At 48.7% G+C, this 21,188-nt stretch overlaps 1 protein-coding gene across 10 annotated transcripts in view; it reads left to right on the top strand.

Moving 5' to 3' along the window:
• GIGYF2 (GRB10 interacting GYF protein 2) overlaps nt 1-21,158 on the top strand; it is a 156,198-nt gene extending 135,040 nt beyond the window's left edge. For 9 of the 10 annotated variants that reach the window (XM_070070041.1, XM_051834185.2, XM_051834180.2 and 6 more), the window contains 8 exons: nt 2,851-3,087; nt 5,078-5,200; nt 8,073-8,270; nt 8,391-8,596; nt 9,684-9,838; nt 11,655-11,866; nt 13,713-13,860; nt 19,426-21,158. In XM_070070041.1, coding sequence (XP_069926142.1) covers nt 2,851-3,087; nt 5,078-5,200; nt 8,073-8,270; nt 8,391-8,596; nt 9,684-9,838; nt 11,655-11,866; nt 13,713-13,860; nt 19,426-19,493 — 1,347 coding nt within the window. In that variant the 3' untranslated portion in view covers nt 19,494-21,158. The remainder of the gene's footprint in view (nt 1-2,850; nt 3,088-5,077; nt 5,201-8,072; nt 8,271-8,390; nt 8,597-9,683; nt 9,839-11,654; nt 11,867-13,712; nt 13,861-19,425) is intronic. The other variant, XM_051834184.2, reaches the window with a different exon arrangement.
• The last annotated feature ends 30 nt before the right edge of the window (nt 21,159-21,188 follow it).

Below are 21,188 nucleotides of genomic sequence, written 5' to 3'. Positions count from 1 at the left end.
TTAACAAGTAAAAAAGCAGAAAGACTCTAGTTTAGTGGGAAGATAGACAATAGCTATAAACGATAATTTTTTCAAAAATTTATTTATTTGAAAGAGTTACATAGACAGAGAAGGAGAGGCAGAGAGAGAGCAAGGTATTCCATCGCTGGTTCACTCCCCAGTTGGCCTCAACTGCTGGAGCTGTGCTGATCCAGAGCCAGGAGCTGCTTCGGGGTCTCCCCCGTGGTTGCAGGGGCCCAAGGACTTGGGCTATCTTCTACTTTTTTCCCAGGCCATAGCAGAGAGGTAGATAGGAAGTGGTACAACCAGGACTCGAACTGTTGCCCATATGGGATGCTGGCACTGCAGGTGGTGGCTTTACCCACTACACCATAGTGCCAGCCCCTATGAACAGTAATTGAATGGAAAAATGACCATTTCATCCCTTTTATTTTTTTAAATTTTAAAGTAATCACAGATCATTAAAAACAATAGTAGTATATATAGTACATTCTTAAGCATTAGTTTGACAGAGGTATAAAACAGTTTCACCAAACCATATTTGCAGCAATACTGATACACACAGGCTTTTCTTTTCTTTTCTTTTCTTTTCTTTTCTTTTCTTTTCTTTTCTTTTCTTTTCTTTTCTTTTCTTTTCTTTTCTTTTCTTTTTTTTTTTTTTTAATTTTAGCTCCCACATATAAGGGAGAACGTGAGGTATTTGTCTTTCTTTGTTTGGCTTCTTTTAGTCAATCTGATGTCCTCCAGTTGTGTCCATTTTGCTGCAACTGGTAGAATTTCGTTCTTTTTCATAGGTGAATAATATTCCATTGTGCATCTATACCAGATTGTCTTGTCCCTTCATCTGATAGGGGACACCTTGGTTGACTGCAAGTTTTGGTTACTGTGAAACAGTGCTGCTGTGGACATGAAGACAAGGCAGCTTTAAGGAGTCCAGTCAAAGTATTGTTGACTACCTCACTCCTGGCATTTGTCTAAGGGTTTCTCCTGATGGGCTGGGCGTGTAGGTACATGGGAGGAAGATCACGGAGGCAGTGTGGCGTTTTTGTAGCTTCATACGTAGCGAGGTCACGTGCTATCCATGTGATTTTTACCTCAGTTCTTGGTTGAAACTCTCAGAAAGCTGAATTCTGGTGGAGGTAGATAGCTCTCAGGTTAAACTGAGTGGCGATTCACTCTTCGATTCATTCATTTACTGCATACTGTGTTTAATTATATGCCAGCTGTTAGGCTGATTCTCCTAAGACTCTTCAGGAAGCTGTTTCTGTTCTCGGGAGGCTCACAGGCCGTGGTGCACGTGCAGTAAGTGCTGCTGCAGGATTCGTCAGCTGCGCAGTCAGTGTCCCCACTAGCAGTGGCTCAAACGAGATGGCGGTGTTGCTTCACCTGCTGGGAGCTCTGGCGCTGAGGCTGTTCCACGTTTGCTTCAGTGACCCCAGTGCCCGAAGGGTGCAGGTGCTTCCTGTACTTTTGAAAACCCTTCTATTGCTTGGCCTGTTATTTTGAGTTCAGATTTTCACCCTGAGGTTTGGCATTTCTAGTATCACACCATTGTACACAACCTGTATGCAAAATGGGAGTGGCCTTTCTTCATGCTTTGTTCCTGTGGATGAGAGGAATTGTATTCTTAGAAGTCTTGTAACAGGCCGGCGCCGTGGCTCACTAGGCTAATCCTCTGCCTGCGGCGCCGGCACACCGGGTTCTAGTCCGGTTGGGGTGCTGGATTCTGTCCTGGTTGCCCCTCTTCCAGGCCAGCTCTCTGCTGTGGTCCAGGAGTGCAATGGAGGATGGCCCAAGTGCTTGGGCCCTGCACCCGCATGGGAGACCAGGAGGAAGCACCTGGCTCCTGGCTTCGGATCAGCGCAGTGCACTGGCCGTAGCAGCCACTTTGTGGGGTGAACCAATGGCAAAAGGAAGACCTTTCTCTCTGTCTCTCTCTCTCTCACTGTCTAACTCTGCCTGTCCAAAAAAAAAGTCTTTTAACAGACATCCCTTTGGTCTACATCAGATTACATTGCTCCTCTAATTCTGTTGGAGGCTTGAAGGTGAAGTCTCACACTTCAAGCCCCTGATACAACAGGAGACTTTGTCTTCAAGGAAGAAGGTGGAAAAGAGTGGTTGTTGGACAGGTAGATACTGGAACTGCTGCAGGTGGACCACAGTAAAATAGAGAAAGACAGGGTACAGTTGGCCCTAATGAGATGCAGAGGTGCAGTCTACCCCCTGAAGACGAGGGAAGCCCTCTGGAGTGGCTGGCCCCTGGCCTGAGATTTGGACAGTGGAGGTTTTGGCGGGGAAATGTGTTACCCTGGTGATATACTTTTCAGGATCAGCGTGATGCGCTGGCCGCAGCGCACCAGCTGTAGCGGCCATTGGAGGGTGAACCAATGGCAAAGGAAGACCTTTCTCTCTGTCTCTCTCTCTCTCTCTCACTGTCCACTCTGCCTGTCAAAAAAAAAAAAAAAAGAAAAGAAAAAAAGAAAGAGCTAGAGATTATAGAGGGAGACACAGACAAAGAGCTCTTCCATTCGCTAGTTCACTCCCCAGATGGCTGCTATGACTGGGGCTGGGACAGGCCAAAGCCAAGAGAGTCCGGAATTTTGTCTGTGTCTCCCACATGGGTGGCAGCGGCCCAAGCGCTCAGGCCATCTGTGACTGCTTTTCCAGACATATTAGAAGGAGCTGGATTGGAAGCAGAGCACCTAGGACGCAAACTAATGCCTTTTCGGGATGCTGGCATCACAGGTGGCTTAACCTGTTCCACCAGAATGCTGGCCATGTGGTTCAGATTTTTTCCCTTTAATTAATAAAAATGGTTTTCTCTTTCTGGAAATTTTTCCTTCTGGAAAGGAAGAGGAGGCTGCTAAATGGGCCCGAGAAGAAGAAGAAGCCCAGCGCCGATTAGAAGAGAATCGGCTGCGGATGGAGGAGGAGGCAGCCCGGCTGCGGCATGAGGAGGAAGAGCGGAAGAGGAAGGAGCTGGAGCTGCAGCGGCAGAAGGAGCTCATGCGCCAGAGGCAGCAGCAGCAGGAGGCCCTCCGCAGGCTGCAGCAGCAGCAGCAGCAGCAGCAGCTGGCGCAGATGAAGGTAGCGCCTGCGCTAACGGTCGCCACTTGCGGGTTTGGTCATGAGCAAAGTAGAACGTGAGCGTATCCTTTGTGTTAGGCAGGGAAACCAGAAGAAACAGAAGAGGATAGGACAGGAGCCGAGGTGCTGGAAAGTCAAGTCAGTCTGCTGACTCTTAACTTGTCTCCGCAAACGTTGTAGACCAAGGTAGATCAGAGAAAGCAGTTGCCGGCAGACGTACACACTTGGATGTGTAGATATGAACCAGAATGTAAGGCTTGAAACACAACTTGACCTTGGGGGTTTATGGAAGATTGAATTAAGAGATGATGTACGCAAGGTGTTGTTTTAGGAGGAATCAAAGCATTATTTGAATTAAGGAGAAGGTGAAGACAGGAACCCAGTAAAAAGAGTGTGACGGTTGGTAGAACAACTAGTGGGAGGGAACTGGTCTTGTAGCAGTTAGCAAGCCTTAGTGACCAAGGCGGAGGAGGCTGGGGTGCCCCCAAGTGTATAAGCCTTAGTGACTGGAAAGTGCTGGAACTTGATGAAAACAGAATGATGGGAAAGGAGGAACAGATTTTTTTTTTAAAGATTTATTTTTTGGGCCTGGTGCTATGGTGTTGTGGGTTAAGGCACCGCCTGCAGTGCCAGCATCTCATATGGGTGCTTATTTGAGTCCTGGCTGCTGCTCTTTATGGGGCTGGCAAAGCTCAGTTGTGTTGAAGTTGTTTGCTTGGAGAACTGTGGTAATGTCAGTGACAGTTGAGACATTTATGTCCTTGATCCTTGTCAGTTACACTCAGATTCCTGCTGTGGATCTGTTCTTTTTTTCAGACTGTTTGCACTCAAGCTCATGTCGTACATTTATTAAGCATTTTAAAAGTAGTTAGATTAGTTTTTGCTTATTTTAGAGTTGAGCCACAAGATACCTCAGAATTAAAGTGTGTCGTCTTCTGACCAGAAAGTGTAAGGATTCTCTTGGATTGGCCAGACTTTGAGAATATTAAAGTATTCAGGACTCAGATATTGATCCTCTGTTTTAGTCAATAATTTTAAGGGATGAGGAAAACAGACTTATTGATTAAACCAGCTTGATGCTTCTGTCTGGAGATGACAGTCTGGGTAACAGGGAGTTCTTTCATGAAGACTGAGAACTGTGCCTTGGTGTGCTGTTAGTTGCCTGCCTCAGCTCTTCCTTCAGAAATCTTGTCCTTAACCTTTTCCCTAGACATAGCATACTAAGCCCTTTGTTGCCTTCTTGGATTAAAAATTCTCATACTGGGGCAGGCATTTGATGCAGTGCTGGCATCCTGTGTCAGAGTGCCTGCTTTGTTTCAGATCCAGCTGCCTGCTGATGTGCCTGGGAAGGCAGCAGGAAGTGGCCCAAGTCCTGGGGCCCCTGCACCCTTGTTGGCGACCTGGATGGAGTGCTGGGCTCCTAACTTCAGCCTGCCTCAGTCCCAGCTGTTGTAGGCATTTGAGAGTAAATCAGCAGATGGAAGATCCCACCCCCACCTCTCCCTCTCCCTCTCTCCCCCTCCCTCCCCCCCCCCCTCTCTCTTGGTCTCTGTCTCTCTCTCTCTCTCTGCCTTTTCAAATAAATTAAAAAACAAATGAAAAAGCCCCCCAAAAAACACTCAATTAAAAGAAATTAATCCTCAAGCCAGTTTGGTGATTTCTTTTGCTTGCTTCTTTCTCTTTATGTTTATGGCTGTTTATGTACTTCAGTGCCAGATTTAACAAATTTGCCATTCTCAAATAGTAGCTCAAACTTAAGTATGTGTATTTTAAGTTGTTTTAAATAAACTTGGGTTTGGGGCAGTGACAAAAAATTAAGAAGCTGAAACAAACCAACAGAGAGAATATGTATAAGAAATGAAGTAGGAAATTTGAATTGAGTGTTGCATATGGGTTGACAGAGTCCTGGGTCCTGACCGTACATAATACATCATTGCCTTTTTGTTTCAATCATTTCCTTATGCACTCTCATGACTTCTGTGTGTGTTAGCTCCCCTCATCTTCAACGTGGGGCCAGCAGTCCAATACCACAACCTGCCAGTCTCAGACCACGCTGTCATTGGCTGAAATCCAAAAACTGGAAGAGGAACGAGAACGGCAGCTCCGAGAGGAGGTAAGTGAAGTAGAAGTGGTCTGGTCACAGTGTTCAGAATACCTCGTGTGCTTTATGGGTTGGTGGTAACTGAAGACCCAGAATTGCTGGATTTCTGACTTGAATGTTTACTATTAAACTCTTTATCTTATAATTTGGTTAATCTAAATATAAAACATCTAGTGAGAGTAACATTAATTTTGGATAACATAAATGTTCAGTTTCCTTAAACATTTTACCATAGTTCTTCGGAAATAGAACGTAGGGGCCGGCCCTGAGGGGTAGTTAAGTGAAACCTGTACCTGCGGCACTGGCATCCCATTTGGCAGATTTGAATCCCGGCTGCTCCACTTCCCACCCAGCTCCCTGCTGACAGTCTGGGAAAGGCAGCAGAAGACGGCCCAAGTGGTTGGGCCCTGCTACCCATGCGGGAGACCTGGAAGAAACTCCTGGGGCCTGTCTTCAGATCAGCCCAGCCATGAATCAGCAGATAGAAGACTTCTCTCTTTGTCTCTCCCTTTCTCTCTCTGTAATTCTGCCTCTCAAATAAATAAAAACATAATAGAACATTGGTAAAAGTAAATAAATTGTTAAAAATTATGGGTGAGATGCAAGCATTTGACGCAGTGACTTAGGTCACCATTTGTGGCACCTGCATCTCATATAGGCATGCTTTGTTCCAGTCCGGCACTCCCAGTCCAGTCCAGTCTCCTGCTAACGTGCGTCCTGGGAGGTAGCAGGTGATGACTCAAGTACTTGAGTCCCTGCCACCCACATGGGAGATCTGGATGCAGTACCCAGCTGCTGGCTTTGGCTTGGCCCAGCCCTGACTGTCGCAGACATTTAGGAAATGAACCAGTGGACGGAAGATCTCTGTTTCTGCCTTTCGGAAAAAGTGAGAAAAAAAAACTAGATAAAATTGTTTAAAAGAACTATGAGTTATGCACACATATTCTTTTGTAATTTTTATGTTTAGAATGTAGAGTACATTTTTCTTTCAAGGGTTTTATGGTTCCCTTCTGGCTTAGAAAAACTTAAAATATGACAGAAAAATAAGTATTCTGTTTTAAGTCAGTAAGTCTATGTCCTATCTTAGGATAGAAAGGATACAAAAGAGTGGGGAAAGTAGGGAGAAAGACATCACATAGCATTTTTGACAGAGAAAATGACGGATTCATGGTTTGGTTCAGCATGTCATTATCTGTCTAAAACTGGTAGAAATTCTCTTTCCTGAAGCTTCGCTGTCTGGTTGAGGAGAGTGGGCCCAGAGAATGTGGAGCTGGTGTGTTGGAGGGTGACAGTGGCAGAGAGAAGAGGCACACAGGCTAGGAGAGGGCACTGGGGCAGGTGAGACTGGCCCAGGGTTAGGTTGGGTGGTCTCAGAGACCCTCTCTGGAATGGGGGTGATGCAGCAACGCCATGAAGAACAAAGATGTGGTGTGAGGCAGAGCAGTGCGTGCCGTGGAGACGGCAGTTGTGTGTAGACTTTCACCAGGAGCACGCCCGCTGTCAGCATCACGCTGAAGTGCTTCTGCACCTTGAAAACTCTGGTGTTTCCCACCTTCACTTAAAAGTCATGATTAAACTTTGTTTTGAAATCGTGTTTTCTCTAAAAGATTATAAAATGTGGATGCAGAGCATAGCATACCTTTCCCTTCAAGGCCAAAAATCTTCCAATTATTTTGGACTCCGCTGAACCAAAAAATAACAATGGAAAGAAGTAGGGATCACAGGCGTTTCCTTGTTTCTCTTGGTATACCGGAAGTTGCTGATTGCTTCATTTGTGTTTTCGGTGGATTGTCTTTAAGTCTTCTTATACCCTCTAAGGCATAAAGTGCCAGCTAAGTCCCCATTTCTGATGTGGAGAGCCCTAAGCTAAGTTCGTCCAGCTTTTCCCTTCCTTTGTGGGACCCTTGAGCCTCTCCCAGGCTGGGTGTGCAGCTTGCTGCACAGCTGTTCCCTGTCTTGCATTCCTGTTTTAGCACATTGCCCCTCCTAGACTGATGTTCATTGTGTTTTCTCTCCAGTTTTCCATCTTCTTCTCTTCTTGTGTAAAGGGGGCATTTCCTCTATTCTATGTTTACTGAGATGTTAGTGTAGCTATCTTAGTTATTTTGAGTCTTTATTTGGCTGAGTATTTTTTTTAAAGATATATTTATTTATTTAAAGGGCAGAGTTACAGAGAGGCAGAGGCAGAGAGAGGGAGAGAGAGAGAGAGATCTTCCATCTGCTGGTTCACTCCCCAGATGGCTTCATTGGCCAGAGTTGGGCTGATCCAAAGCCAGGCGCTTCTTCCAGGTCTCCCACACAGGTGCAGGGGTCCAAGGACTTGGGTTGTCTTCTGCTTTCTGAGGCCACAGCAGAGAGCTGGATCTGAAGTGGAGCAGCCAGGACTCAAACCGGCACCCATAAGGGATGCTGGCACTGTAGGCGGCAGCTTTACCCACTATGCCACAGTGCGGACCTCTCTCTTTTCTTTGCATGTACCATGTCACCTCTAAGGATGTTACTTACTGATAGGGAGAGAGAGATGTTCCATTCACTGGTTCACTCTCCAAATGGTTGCAATGGCCAGAGCTGGGCCAGACTGAAGCTGGGAACCAGGCAGTTCTCCTGGGTCTCCCATGTGGGTACAGTGGCCCAAGGACTTGGACCAACTTCCACTGTTTGCCCATGCTTTTAGCAGGGAGTTGGATCGGAAGCAGAGCAGCCGAGAGTTAACCAGTACCCATGTGCGATGCCGGCTTCACAGGCAGCAGCTCTGCCTGCTAGGCACAGGCCTCAGCCTACTCGACTCCATAGCCGTTCTGCATTTAGTCTTTCATTAACTGCGTTTGGCGTACTAGACGTTTAGACTGTGACCTGAGAGCCTGCTTCTCTCCCTGTGCAACAGCAGCGGCGACAGCAGAGGGAGCTGATGAAAGCGCTCCAGCAGCAGCAGCAGCAGCAGCAGCAGAAGCTCTCGGGCTGGGGCAACGTCAGCAAGCCCGCGGGCAGCGCCAAGTCCCTGCTGGAGATCCAGCAGGAGGAGGCCAGGCAGATGCAGCAGCAGCAGCAGCAGCCGCCGCCGAGCAGAGCCCGGAGCAGCACAGTAGGTTCCTGTCCTCGCTCCCGCTCCTGCTCGCGGGCTGGGTGTTCAGTTTTCTGACTCGTGGACTGTCTTCTCACCTTTGCAGCATTGCTCACCACAGCCATTGTTCTTTTCTCACAGCATTCCAACCTGCACACCAGCATTGGGAATTCTGTCTGGGGCTCCATCAACACTGGCCCTCCTAACCAGTGGGCATCTGACCTTGTCAGCAGTATCTGGAGTAATGCTGACACTAAAAACTCCAACATGGGATTCTGGGATGATGCAGTGAAAGAAGTGGGACCTAGGAATTCAGCAAATAAAAATAAAAACAGCGCCGGGCTCAGGTAGGGCTCAGAGTGATCGCGTCTGCGCACCGTGGTTGGCTGCGGGTGTTGGTGGGGAAGTGGGAAGTTGGATGGGCAAGGCGAGGTAGCTTAGTTCTCATTTACTGTTTTCTTCTGTGTCCAGGCACAGGGAATCATAACTGTAGTGACTGAGTTCCCCTAGAAAACTCTGTGTTATTTCCAGAGGCTCCTTCTACTGCTGAGCACTTAATCCATTGTTCATTGTGTAAGAACCACTCACTGTATATCAAGATAGTATAATGTTTTCACTGAACATTTCTCCAAGGTATTCTCTAAATATCCTGGCATTTTTTATAAATGTGTGAAGGTCTTTGCGCTGCAGAGAGTGTTATACCTTACAGCTGTTTTTATGATCGGTCGTGACTCCCTTTCCTCTTCCGTCAGTGCACAGTGCTAGGGATGAGTGTGGGATTGTAGTTTGAGTGCATGACCTCTGTCCCAGCACCCCCGCTTATAGCTGTGTGACCTTGGGCAGGAGGGAACCTTGGGCCTCAGTTCCCTCATCGGTAAAATGAAGGCGACAACTTCGGGCTGTGGGGTGAAGATGAGCATGTGTGAAGGAGTCCTTAGCGCGCCTGGCACGTAGTAACTGCTTAATCCATGGTGGTGGTCTCAGCTTGTTCTGGATTGACGGCCTCGTAGACTGTGAATGAGACGTGGCGTATCTGCTGGCTTACCGAGCATCTGCCAGGCACTGTGCTCTAGGCCTCTGTGAATAATTCTTTTATTCGTAATGATAACTCAGAGAAATGTTAGTACCATTTTACAGATGAGGAAACTGAGGCTTAGTAACGTTAAGCAGCTTACGTAAGACTCATAGGAAGGATTTCATAATTTTCTCCAAGTTGAAGCCCTTTGTTCGTAAACTAGGATATATTAGCTGAGGCTAGAACTTTCAGGAATTTCCAAACCAAATACTTAATTTTTTTTTTCTTTTTTGGAGCCACATAGTGGATTACTGGACAGCCATCCAGTAGTACCAAGACATTATACATTTATGGTGTTGTACTATAATCGTATAGTAACAGTTCTGGGAATATAATATCGCCCTGTTGTTTTGCTTTAGTAAATCTGTAGGTGTGTCTAACCGGCAGAATAAGAAAGTAGAAGAAGAAGAAAAGTTGCTGAAGCTGTTTCAGGGAGTAAATAAAGCCCAAGATGGATTTACCCAGTGGTGTGAGCAGATGCTTCATGCCCTTAATACGGCAAATAACTTGGATGGTAAGAATTGGGGCGGGAACCCCAGCATGTGAATGACAGGGCATCCACAAAGCAGACTGGGACAGTAGGCCAAGACTCAGGAGAAGTGAAATCTGAGGAGTTCAAATCTTTTTTTTTTTTGGACAGGCAGAGTGGACAGTGAGAGAGAGAGAGAGACAGAGAGAAAGGAGGAGTTCAAATCTTGAACCTGCCATAGGAACCTGACTCACTCACTCACTCACTCACTCACTCTCTCTCTCTTTTTAAGGTTTGCCTGTTTATTTGAAAGGCTGAGTTACAGAGAGAAAGGGAGAGACAGAGAGAGAGCAAGCTATCTTCTTCTCTGTCTACTGGTTCACTTCCCAGATGGCCACAGCGGCCAGGGCTGAGCCAGGCTGAAGCCAGGAGCCAGGAGCTAGACCCTTGGGCGCTGCTTTCCCAGATGTATTAGAAGGGAGCTGGATTGAAAGTGGAGCAGCTGGAGCTGGAACCAGCACCCGTATGGGATGCAGGCTCCACAGGCAGCATTTCATCTGCTGTGCCACAGTGCTGACTCCCAGGAACTTGACTCTGAGTAGTATTGTGAGGAGAGCCCTGTAGTGCTAAGCTCAGATAGCTTGCTACAGAGTCAGTGCTGTTTCAGGCTGCCTTGGTGAGGTACAGGACCCTACTGTGCTGCCCATTTTATTGGCACATTGTTTGCTGTATGAGGTCCACAAAGAAGGTAATTGCCATGGTGAGGACAAAGGTCAGCTTGGGCAGGGAAGGCTGACGTGATGGACATCATCCCTTCCTTCCTTTGGGGGAGGGGTGGTACTCATGGCAGACACAGTGGACTTGTTCTGTGTGTGCTGTGATCAGGACTTGTGTGGAAGTGAAAAGCTCTCCGCACAGTTCGAAGAAATGTGCTCACGGCTGGCTGTTTCTGGAGGGAACTGCCTGCCTGCCTTGGCAGTGAGGCGTCCTGTCCCACCCAGAAATGTCTGGGCAGAGTCTGAACGAGGATTCCCACTGCTGCTAGATTCAGCTGAACCAGCTCAGCAGTAAAGGAGTTGAGGGGTTCCTTGGTAGCACTCTCCTAGTACCTGCTGATCTGAAAGGCCACAGAGAATGACTGTACAACAGTCACAGCTACCATCCATTAAGCACCTACCATGTGCGAGGCACTCCTGAAGGGTTAACATATGACGCTCAGTTATTTAATCTTTGCGGAAATTTTTAAAGATACCTTTACAGGTAAGTCATGTGAGTGTTATCCCTGTTTTATAAATCAGGAAACAGACTGCGAATGGTCAGGGAGCGCGTCAAGGTCACACAGCCAGCAGGTTTCAGTCTGGGGGAGACCCGTGTCTAGCTCTGATGACTGCGTTCGCTGACACCACATTGCTTGTGTTTTGCATTTGATTTCTCTCAAAGTGTATCAGTGGATTGAAAGTTCCAGATGACAGTTGTATCTTTAGTATGTATCTGTCACAACGCCTGGCGTATATCATGACACTTAATACTGATTGAATTTAAGGAAAGAATGAGTTCCCCAGTTACTTTGGTTTTAGGCAAGTAAATGTTTCAGTCAGCATAGCATTTAGTCAGGTTAAATCCACATGGTGTTGTTTGACACTGCTACCTCAGTTAACGCAGGGGACTGTGTGATGGTATCAGTTCTGAGGGTGGATCACGGGATCTCTCACAAGGTGGTAGCTGCATATCTTGCACGTTCCTGTCGTAGTGTCTGTATTGGGGTGACTGTATATTAGAAACTGAAACTGGTATCTCGAGCGTGTGCATCTGTTTCATTATTTCTTTGTTGCTCTTTGTCTTCTTCTCTCCCGTATTGCAGTTCCCACATTTGTTTCTTTTCTAAAAGAAGTAGAGTCTCCTTATGAAGTCCACGATTATATCAGGGCCTACTTAGGGGATACTTCTGAAGCCAAGGAGTTTGCCAAGCAGTTCCTTGAGCGCCGTGCCAAACAGAAAGCCAGCCAGCAGCGCCAGCAGCAGCAGCCACCGCAGCCGCAGCCACAGCCACAGCCACAGCCGCCGCAGCCGCAGGTATGAAGTAGCACAGTATGTCCAGCACCTCGGTGAGAGATGGAAATGGAAGCTGACCATTTGTGTACATCTTGCGGCAATAAAACTTCAAAATGTACTAAATTCCTATATTTAAATTACATGTCTAGAGGCCTTTGTGACTCTCCCAAATAGCAAATAGAATCATTTATTCTCTGCTAGTCATGCCGGTAGCATTTTTCTTGATTCATGTGTATGTCTTTGTGAGATTGCGGATTCCAGCATCACAGACCAGTAAGTGTGATTTTGAGAGGTTCCTCCCCAGGTGCCTGCAGTAGGTGGAGCGGGCAGCTCCATCCGTGCCTCCCACATGGGTGGCAGGAGCCCAGGGGCTCAGGCTTCACCACTGCCTTCCAGGGTCTACGCTGGTAGGAAGGTGGAATCAGGAGCTAGAGCCAGGCACCACATCTAGGCATGCCGGTGAAGGATGTGGCCTCCCAGTGCTGGTCCTGACTGCTAGGCTGCACACCAGCCTGGAGGACCATTTCACAGTGAAGTCACTAATAAAAATCACCACAAAAATGTGAAAAACGTGACACTAAATTTAAAAAAAACAACAACACTACCTGTTTACAGTCTCAGCTCTCATGGGAGCTCCAGCTGGGGCCGTGTGCTCGAGCACCTCAGGTGTGCGGCTGCACTCTTCATGTGCATGTCCAGAGTGACCCTGGCCTTGATGGCTGGGGCAGAGCCAGGGGCTTGGAACTCCATCCAGATCCCCATGTGGATAGCAGGGCCCAAGGCCTCGGCCCTCTGGTACTGCTTTCCCATGTGTGTTAGCAATGAGCTGGATGGCAGGTGGAGCAGCTGTGCTCGAACCCGCGCTCTTAAAGGATGCCTGCATCGTGGGCAGTCACCTAGCCCACTGTGCCACAGTGCCAGCCCCCACGATTCTGCTGCTGGACAGGAGTGTTTGTTGTAGCACACTCTTGGGGGAGTGGATGGACTGTGAAGTACAAGGCTTTGAAGTCCAGCTGAGCAGATGGGCTGACAGGGATAAAAAACTGAAGGAAGATGAAGGATGTAGAGCCTGGAGTAACACTAAAAAAAATAGTATAAAGAATCAAAGGAGAAGGCATTGTATTGCAATACAGATGGCCCCCAGCCTCTGTGACATGGCTTCCTCCGTAGGTGGGGCCTGGAAGGTGGAGGCCCGGGCAGGGTTCACACACACCCCTAGCCCCACACCTCTTCACATACCCTTACACCAGGCTCACCCTGACCCATGCTTTTTGCACACCTCCTCCACTGCTACCACCTTGCTGTCAAGTGATCATTGAAATACATCCCACTTTAAAATAAATAGGTCTCCTCGGAGCACCAAGTGAGTGCAAAGGGCTAGTAGACCACTAGAGAGTGTGTAGACAATGTTTTGAGGTCAGAAAACTTCTGGGATTGCTGAGAGCAATAATGTACATGACTTTGACCTTGATTGGCAATATGCTGCCAGCTAGTCTGGAGCCTGCCCTTTCTGTCCTGGGGCACAGAGAACAGAGACCTTCTGCTTGGATAGGTGAGTGTGCACACTGTTGTGGAGCAGAGCTTTGTTGGTAATTATTTGCAGTTTCCTCCGTTGCCTGTGGATAGTACAGATCCACGGATACTGAGAAGCTCCCGGAGTTACCAGGAAGGGCTTGTGGAGGCGTTGAGCTTACGTGGGATGTCTGAACCTGTAGCAGGGGTTGGCGGCTGTGTGGCCCGCTCTGGATTTCATCATTATCAGAACCTGGAATGGGCTTTGTGTTTTCAAACTCATACTTGATACAAGTGAGGGCAAGTGGACTGGGGCAGGTTCACTGTGTCATCTCTCTGCTGTCTCTTTCCACAGGACTCTGTGTGGGGGATGAACCACAGCACACTCCATTCAGTATTTCAGACCAATCAGAGCAACAGCCAGCAATCCAATTTTGAGGCTGTGCAAAGTGGCAAGAAGAAGAAAAAGCAGAAGATGGTCCGAGCAGATCCCAGTTTATTAGGTGAGCACAGTCCCGGCGGGGGCGGGGCATGCAGGTGGCAGCAGTGACGTCTAGGAATCCGTGGGCCTTGTGTTTCAAGAAGGGACATAATTCCGCATAAATTACTTTTGTACTAAGATGCCGGTATTTCCTGGTACAGCAGAGCAGCAGCGGAGCCTCACGGGCTCTGTGACTTCCAGGGTGCTTTCAGCTCTCAAGCGCTGCTTCCCTGAAGGCCTTCGGTGTAGCTGGGGTAGAGCTCACGGAGGTCCGGCAGCAGGGGGCAGGGCGGGAAGCCCATCGGAGGCTCCACGCTGTGTCCTGACACGCAGGATGCTCTTTGCCGTGAGGCGGTGTCACAGCTTCGCAAGCGAGCGGCCCAAGGCCGGAGGAGCTGAACACTGCCAGTGTCCCAGGCTCTGAGCGGGGAGCTGCGACGGTAGAGCAGGCTGTTCTCCCTGCATTCGTCCCTGTTACACACAGCTGTTCTCATCCGACATTGAAGCCCAGTGTCTCCATTTAAGGCAGCTTCCTGGAAAAGACGACCTCTGGGTTGGGGCTTGGAAGACTGGCGGGAACGATGAATTTTCGGGAATAACAGCACAGGCTGCCCGTGGTTCTTAAATGGCCAGTCAGCCTCACAGACGGTAGGACTGAAATGATCTTGCGTTTGTGAGTGTAAACCCTGCTGTTGTGAGCCGTGCTGTCTGCAGCAGGAGTGCATGGCACAGGCTCAGGTTGGGGGTTGGCCTGATCGGGGACTGCAGTACGGACCAGGTGTAAGACGCAGGCGGCCTGGAGAGAGGTGTGGCTGTGGGGAGGGAGAGGAGTGAGATGGATATTAGAAAGGTGGGGGGTGGAGTTAGCTGGAGCGGAGTGGGAGAGCGAGCTGCCGGTGCTGCCGTTTGTTGAAATGGTTTCACCTGAGGAGGAGTGGGTTGGAAGGGCTCCTTGGGAGAGCGTGGGAGCCGCACCGGCCTGGGGAGCGTCCTGCTTTCCTTCGGGGTTTCCTGCCTTGGAGGAAACCTCACCTCCCAGCAGGAGAACTGTCCTTTGGAGTTGGTGCCTCAAGGCCAAGGCCAGGAACAGGGAGGTCTGGTGACATTCTGTTTGCTTCTGCTTGTCTGGAAGTTAAGGAAGAATGGAGGTCCAACATGTTGCTCAGTTTTGACAGAGTAAGTCACTAGATGTCTGACTGGATTCTAGCCTAGACACCCTTGCCCTTTCACTGTGGGAGCTGAGGGCTAGGCTGTCTGCCAATGAGGTCAGCCTGTTTGGACTTAAATAATATCCCATCGGGTCTTGTCTCCACTTACAGATCTTAGGAAGAAAGGAACTTTAAAAAAAAAAATTCTCCTTTACAAGGGGCGGGAGTTGGATCCTTTCACGTCCTAGGGATAGTGTAAGGAATCCTTAGGTCTTATAGGGATAGTGTAAGGAATCCTTAGTCTTATAGGGACAGTGTAAGGAATCCTTAGTCTTATAGGGACAGTGTAGGGAATCCTTAGTCCTATAGGGGCAGTGTAAGGAATCCTTAGTCTTATAGGGACAGTGTAAGGAATCCTTAGTCTTATAGGGACAGTGTAAGGAATCCTTAGTCTTATAGGGATAGTGTAAGGAATCCTTAGGTCTTATAGGGACAGTGTAAGGAATCCTTAGGTCTTATAGGGATAGTGTAAGGAATCCTTAGTCTTATAGGGACAGTGTAAGGAATCCTTAGTCTTATAGGGATAGTGTAAGGAATCCTTAGGTCTTATAGGGACAGTGTAAGGAATCCTTAGTCTTATAGGGATAGTGTAAGGAATCCTTAGTCTTATAGGGACAGTGTAAGGAATCCTTAGTCTTATAGGGACAGTGTAAGGAATCCTTAGTCTTATAGGGACAGTGTAAGGAATCCTTAGTCTTATAGGGACAGTGTAAGGAATCCTTAGTCCTATAGGGGCAGTGTAAGGAATCCTTAGTCCTATAGGGACAGTGTAAGGAATCCTTAGTCCTATAGGGACAGTGTAAGAAATCCTTAGTCTTATAGGGATAGTGTAAGGAATCCTTAGGTCTTATAGGGATAGTGTAAGGAATCCTTAGTCTTATAGGGACAGTGTAAGGAATCCTTAGTCTTATAGGGATAGTGTAAGGAATCCTTAGGTCTTATAGGGATAGTGTAAGGAATCCTTAGGTCTTATAGGGATAGTGTAAGGAATCCTTAGTCTTATAGGGACAGTGTAAGGAATCCTTAGTCTTATAGGGATAGTGTAAGGAATCCTTAGGTCTTATAGGGACAGTGTAAGGAATCCTTAGTCTTATAGGGACAGTGTAAGGAATCCTTAGTCCTATAGGGACAGTGTAAGGAATCCTTAGTCTTATAGGGATAGTGTAAGGAATCCTTAGGTCTTATAGGGATAGTGTAAGGAATCCTTAGTCTTATAGGGACAGTGTAAGGAATCCTTAGTCTTATAGGGATAGTGTAAGGAATCCTTAGGTCTTATAGGGACAGTGTAAGGAATCCTTAGTCTTATAGGGATAGTGTAAGGAATCCTTAGTCTTATAGGGACAGTGTAAGGAATCCTTAGTCCTATAGGGATAGTGTAAGGAATCCTTAGGTCTTAAAGGGGAAAGAAAAATGACAGATGTACAGGAAGCAGAGCTGCTGAACAGATAACTTGGGTGTGCTTTTGCCGTGGAGCATTTTATGAAAGATCCTGCTCGGCTAAATCTCACTCTGGTTCTAGTTGCTGTCTTAGACCTGCGTGTTTCCATTTGTTATGTTTCAACTGATAAATTCCTTATGGTTTTACAGACAGAAAAATCTTCAGTCCAAGTGTCCTGTGCACACAGTGATTGGAAGAGAATTTTGCTTCTAAAACAAACCAGCAGGTGGCGCCCTGGCCTCACTCGGGTCTCACTGTCCCTCCTCTTGCTCTAGTTTGTAGAGCTTCTAGGCGGCCACTGGGAACCAGTGACCTGCACTTGTGTATGATAGATATAACACAGGGTGCGGTCTCCTCCAGTCATCCCTGCCTTACAGGAACTCTTCACAGACCTTAAAGCAGTCCAGCAGGTTTGCCCCAGGGACAGTGGTTTTTAGAGCCCAGCGTGGCGAGTGAGGTCCTCATCTGTGTGGCTTTGGAGTTGATGGTATTCCCTCCTGTGACGTGAGGGCCGTAAGTGCTCGCTCCGCTGATTCCTGACGTCCGCAAGAGTCTCAGCCTGGTAGTCCCATTCTAGCATCAAAGAAGCAACTGTTCATTGTCAGGAAAGAGTGGCCTCAGACTTCTCCCTTCCTCTCTCTGTATGATTGTAAGAAATTGTTCTTAAAAAGTTGTTTCTCGGCCGGCGCCGCGGCTCACTAGGCTAATCCTCCGCCTTGCGGCGCCAGCACACCGGGTTCTAGTCCGGTCAGGGAGCCGGATTCTGTCCCGGTTGCCCCTCTTCCAGGCCAGCTCTCTGCTGTGGCCAGGGAGTGCAGTGGAGGATGGCCCAAGTGCTTGGGCCCTGCACCCCATGGGAGACCAGGAGAAGCACCTGGCTCCTGCCTTCGGATCAGCACAATACGCCGGCCGCAGCGCGCTGGCCGCGGTGGCCATTGGAGGGTGAACCAACGGCAACAAGGAAGACCTTTCTCTCTGTCTCTCTTTCACTGTCCACTCTGCCTGTAGAAAAAAAAAAAGTTGTTTCTCCATTTTAATTGAAAGAGAGACAGAGACAGAGATCTTCCGTCTTCTAGTTCACTCCCCAAATGCCTGCAACAGCTAGAGCTTGGCCAGGCCAAAGTCAGGAGCCAGGAACTCAGTCTGGGGCTCCCACGTGAGTGACAAGGCCCCAGGTACTTGAACCATGACCTGCTGCCTCCAGGGTGCGCATTAGCAGGACACTGGAACAGAAGTGGAGCCTGGACCCAGACCCAGACCCAGACGCTGTGATACGGGTGCCGGCATCCCAGGCAGTGTCCTGACTGCGCCAGACTCGCGCCCCGTAGCTGGATTTTCAGTGACATTCCTACTTGCTGTTGCATGTAGCTCATTCCTGTTTTTCCTCTTCTTGAGATATACGTGAAGGCCAAGTAGCAAGAGTTATAGTTCATTTCATAGACTGTTTGGCCTTTAGGTTCTTGTGCTCACCAATTAATCTGTTACTTTAAAAATAGGAACACAGAGCCTTTCATTATTTTCAAGGGAAAAAAGGAGTCTTGTGGGTAATGGAAACAGAGTTGTAGGGGCAGAACTTGGGACAGGGTTTGGGACGGTAGCCTTGCTCTGTGCGAGGCCTCACAAGCGTCCTGTACCATGGCCTCCTTGCTTAGTAAACAGGGAGGTTTATTTGTTTGAGGTCATGATATTTTTGAGTCAATTGGTAGGCTGTTCTTCATTATGTAAGACATATTTGTTTATTACTGGTACATTTCAAATGAGTAAAATTAAAGAACAAAGAAGTGGCGCAGAGAAGCCTACAAGGAATAACAGGGCCGCTTTGCCTCTGGTATTTGAACCACAGCTGAAACCGGGGGCATTCGTTCTGGGGAGGTGACCTGGAATGCTTCCCGGGCACTCACTCCCAGGCGGCCCTGGGCCTTCAGCTTTGCGTCAGCCTCTGGTTGTGGAGTTTATTGTAGAGCGGCCTGCGACCGTTGTCGGCGGTGTCGGTACTGCGTGCTGCCTTCTCGGCTTGCTGGCTCCGTTTTGGTGGATCAGATATCACGACTAAAAGCCTTTCCCTCGCAGGCCTGCTAAGGGTAGAGTGAGTTCAGTAAAGTAGGCTTTCTATTCTGTCTGTTGTCCAGGAGAAAGCGCTTGTGCTGGCTGAGTTTCACAAAGTTTAAAGGGAAAAATATTCCCATTGAAGTGAGTCAGGGAGTTTTAGTGCTGCTCAGATTAGTAATTACAGAGTACTTAGTGTATGCGTGCCCACCTCAACTTCTATGCAAGTGCCCTTCTAAGTGAACTTGTCGTGGGCCAGCCAGCAGCAAGGCCTGCCCTCAGCACACAGGCTCCTCCAGGGCAGCTGTGTGCTATTCTTTTTAAAGGGTGATGCCATTTGGTTTTGGCTTTTTCTCCTCGGTTAAATTTTTTTTCAAAGATTTATTTACTTATTTGAAAGTCAGAGTCACACAGAGAGAGGAGAGGCAGAGAGGGAGAGGGAGAGAGAGAGAGAGAGAGAGGTCTTCCATCTGAAGGTTCACTCCTCTATTGGCCACAACGGCCGGAGCTGCACCGATCTGAAGCCAGGAGCCAGGAGCTTCCCACGGGTCTCACGCAGGTGCAGAGGCCCAAGGACTTGGGCCATCTTCTTCTGCTTTCCCAGGCCACAGCAGAGTGCTGAATCGGAAGAGGAGCAGCCGGGACTAGAACTGGCGCCCATATGGGATGCCAGTGCTTCAGGCAGGGCATTAACCCGCTGCACCACCATGCAGGCCCTTGATTAAATTTTTTAAGAGAATTCCAAGAAACAAAGCAGGGAAGAACAGATGCTTTCTGATTGGGTTGCCCCTGTGGTATGCTCAGGAACAAGAGACTTGAATTCTAGCCCACTACCTGGAATTTGCGCCACTCGGTTGCCTGAGTGTGGTCACTGATAGCTTGTGTTCTTCTGCAGGGTTTTCAGTCAACGCCTCATCGGAGCGACTCAATATGGGTGAAATCGAGACTTTGGACGACTACTGAGCGTCCGTGGTAGCCTGGCCCTCCCTCTCCTGCTGCTGCCTGTGGATTCTCCACCTTGGGACACAACAGTCACTCACCATCTGCTCTTTATCTCTGCAACAAATCACAGAACCCGTCCTCTCAGGCGTTTTCTCCCAGCCCTTTGTGTCCAAGATTCTTTAAACCATGTGTGTTGGTGAGCATCCGAGACTCGCTGCGTGGACTGTCCCTTTGTCTCGGGGTGGCAGGTGGGGTTCCTCCCCAACCAGGCTGATTGTGGGCGGTGCTTCCATCTGCTGTCTCCCAGAGGGGGTCCTGGGCTCTGCCAGGAGCAGCTTGCTTCTGTCACTTTTCCCTCCTGTTCTGTTTTTGGTTGTTCTGTTTTGTTTTCTTTCTTTTCATTTCCCTGATAAGGGCACGAGGTCTACCTGGTGCAGTTGTGAATGGTTAACAGACCCTGGCCAGCCCGAGCGCCCTGCGGACTGTGGCTCGGATGTCCGCCAGAGACGGTCAGAGCTCCCCCGTGTGAGGGTGGCCGCCGGGCCGAGCGGGTGGAGCTGAGATGGGACTGGCTGGACGGTGCACGCCCTCGCCCGCTCTTCCTCAGCATCTTTTTGGAGAAAGGACCTGTTCTCCTCACTAGCTAGCGACTTCCAGGCAAGCTCACGTCTCCCGGCTTTCTCCAGCCTGATTGGACAAAGGAAACCCTATGGCCTGGGAGAGGGACTTACTCTTAATTTTTCTTTCTTACAAAAACTGATTTTTCCCATAAATATTTTTACTTCAGAGGACTAGGACCAGTTTGTTTTGGGCCCTTCTGCTGAAAATTTGTCTCGTTTAAGAGGCAGCTAGGATCTTTACCATATGTATGAATTTGTATAATTTCATTTTGGATAGGGATAAACTTTTGCTTCCGATAAAAGCCCAGAATTTCATCTGGTTCCTCAGAGTATTTGCGTGTGTGTCTTGCTGTGGCCCCAAAAGTGTTCTTTTTAAAAAAGATTCTGGGATGGCAAGTTGCTTGCCTTTTCTGGAAAGAACGTGCAGACTTGACTGCCTTTCAGGACTTCATCCGTGGAAGCCGCTGTCCGCGAGGACGCAGGGGCTGGAGGGGACGGGCGCGAGGGGGCCAGAGCCTGGCTCTGCTTCTGCTCAGGGCCTGCTCGTGCCTTGCACTCCGGGCAGCTGTGTGCTCAGGCTCCATGTAAACCAGTCCTCTTCCTGCCGCCACCAGACCCCCCAGATCATCGCCTGGGTCGCTGGCACGCTGCGGCGGGCGCATGGTGGGAGCCGCGGTGCGCAGCTCCTGGCCGGAGCACCTGTCTGTCTGTCTGCATCGCCGGGAGGAGGCGGGAGTCCCTGAGAGCAGTCTGGTCTCGGGAGCTGTGTTCCGTTTCTGCTTCTGTTGTTTTGGATCGCCATTCTCCCAACCCTTCCTGCCTCCCTCCCCCCTCCCCCAAACGTGTACAATAACTATACAGAGACTGCTACGAACTTGTATATAGTTTTTGGATCAAATAGCATGAGGAGATGAGGAACCATTAAAAACTGGGACTCCTGTTCTCCCTTGCTTTGTAAATTCAAAAGGGGGGGGTGGGGAGAGGGATAGTTACAATGTTTACAGAACTTTAAGCTCCCTCAGAACTTTCGCCAGTGTGGAGGAAATAAAAGAGAACTTCAATAAAACCTGGTGGTGTTGTGTCCGCGCGCGCCTCT

This window comes from Oryctolagus cuniculus, chromosome 3 (genome assembly GCF_964237555.1).
Source record: "Oryctolagus cuniculus chromosome 3, mOryCun1.1, whole genome shotgun sequence".
NCBI classification, from domain to species: domain Eukaryota; kingdom Metazoa; phylum Chordata; class Mammalia; order Lagomorpha; family Leporidae; genus Oryctolagus; species Oryctolagus cuniculus.
This window is presented reverse-complemented; position numbering and strand designations above follow the sequence as displayed.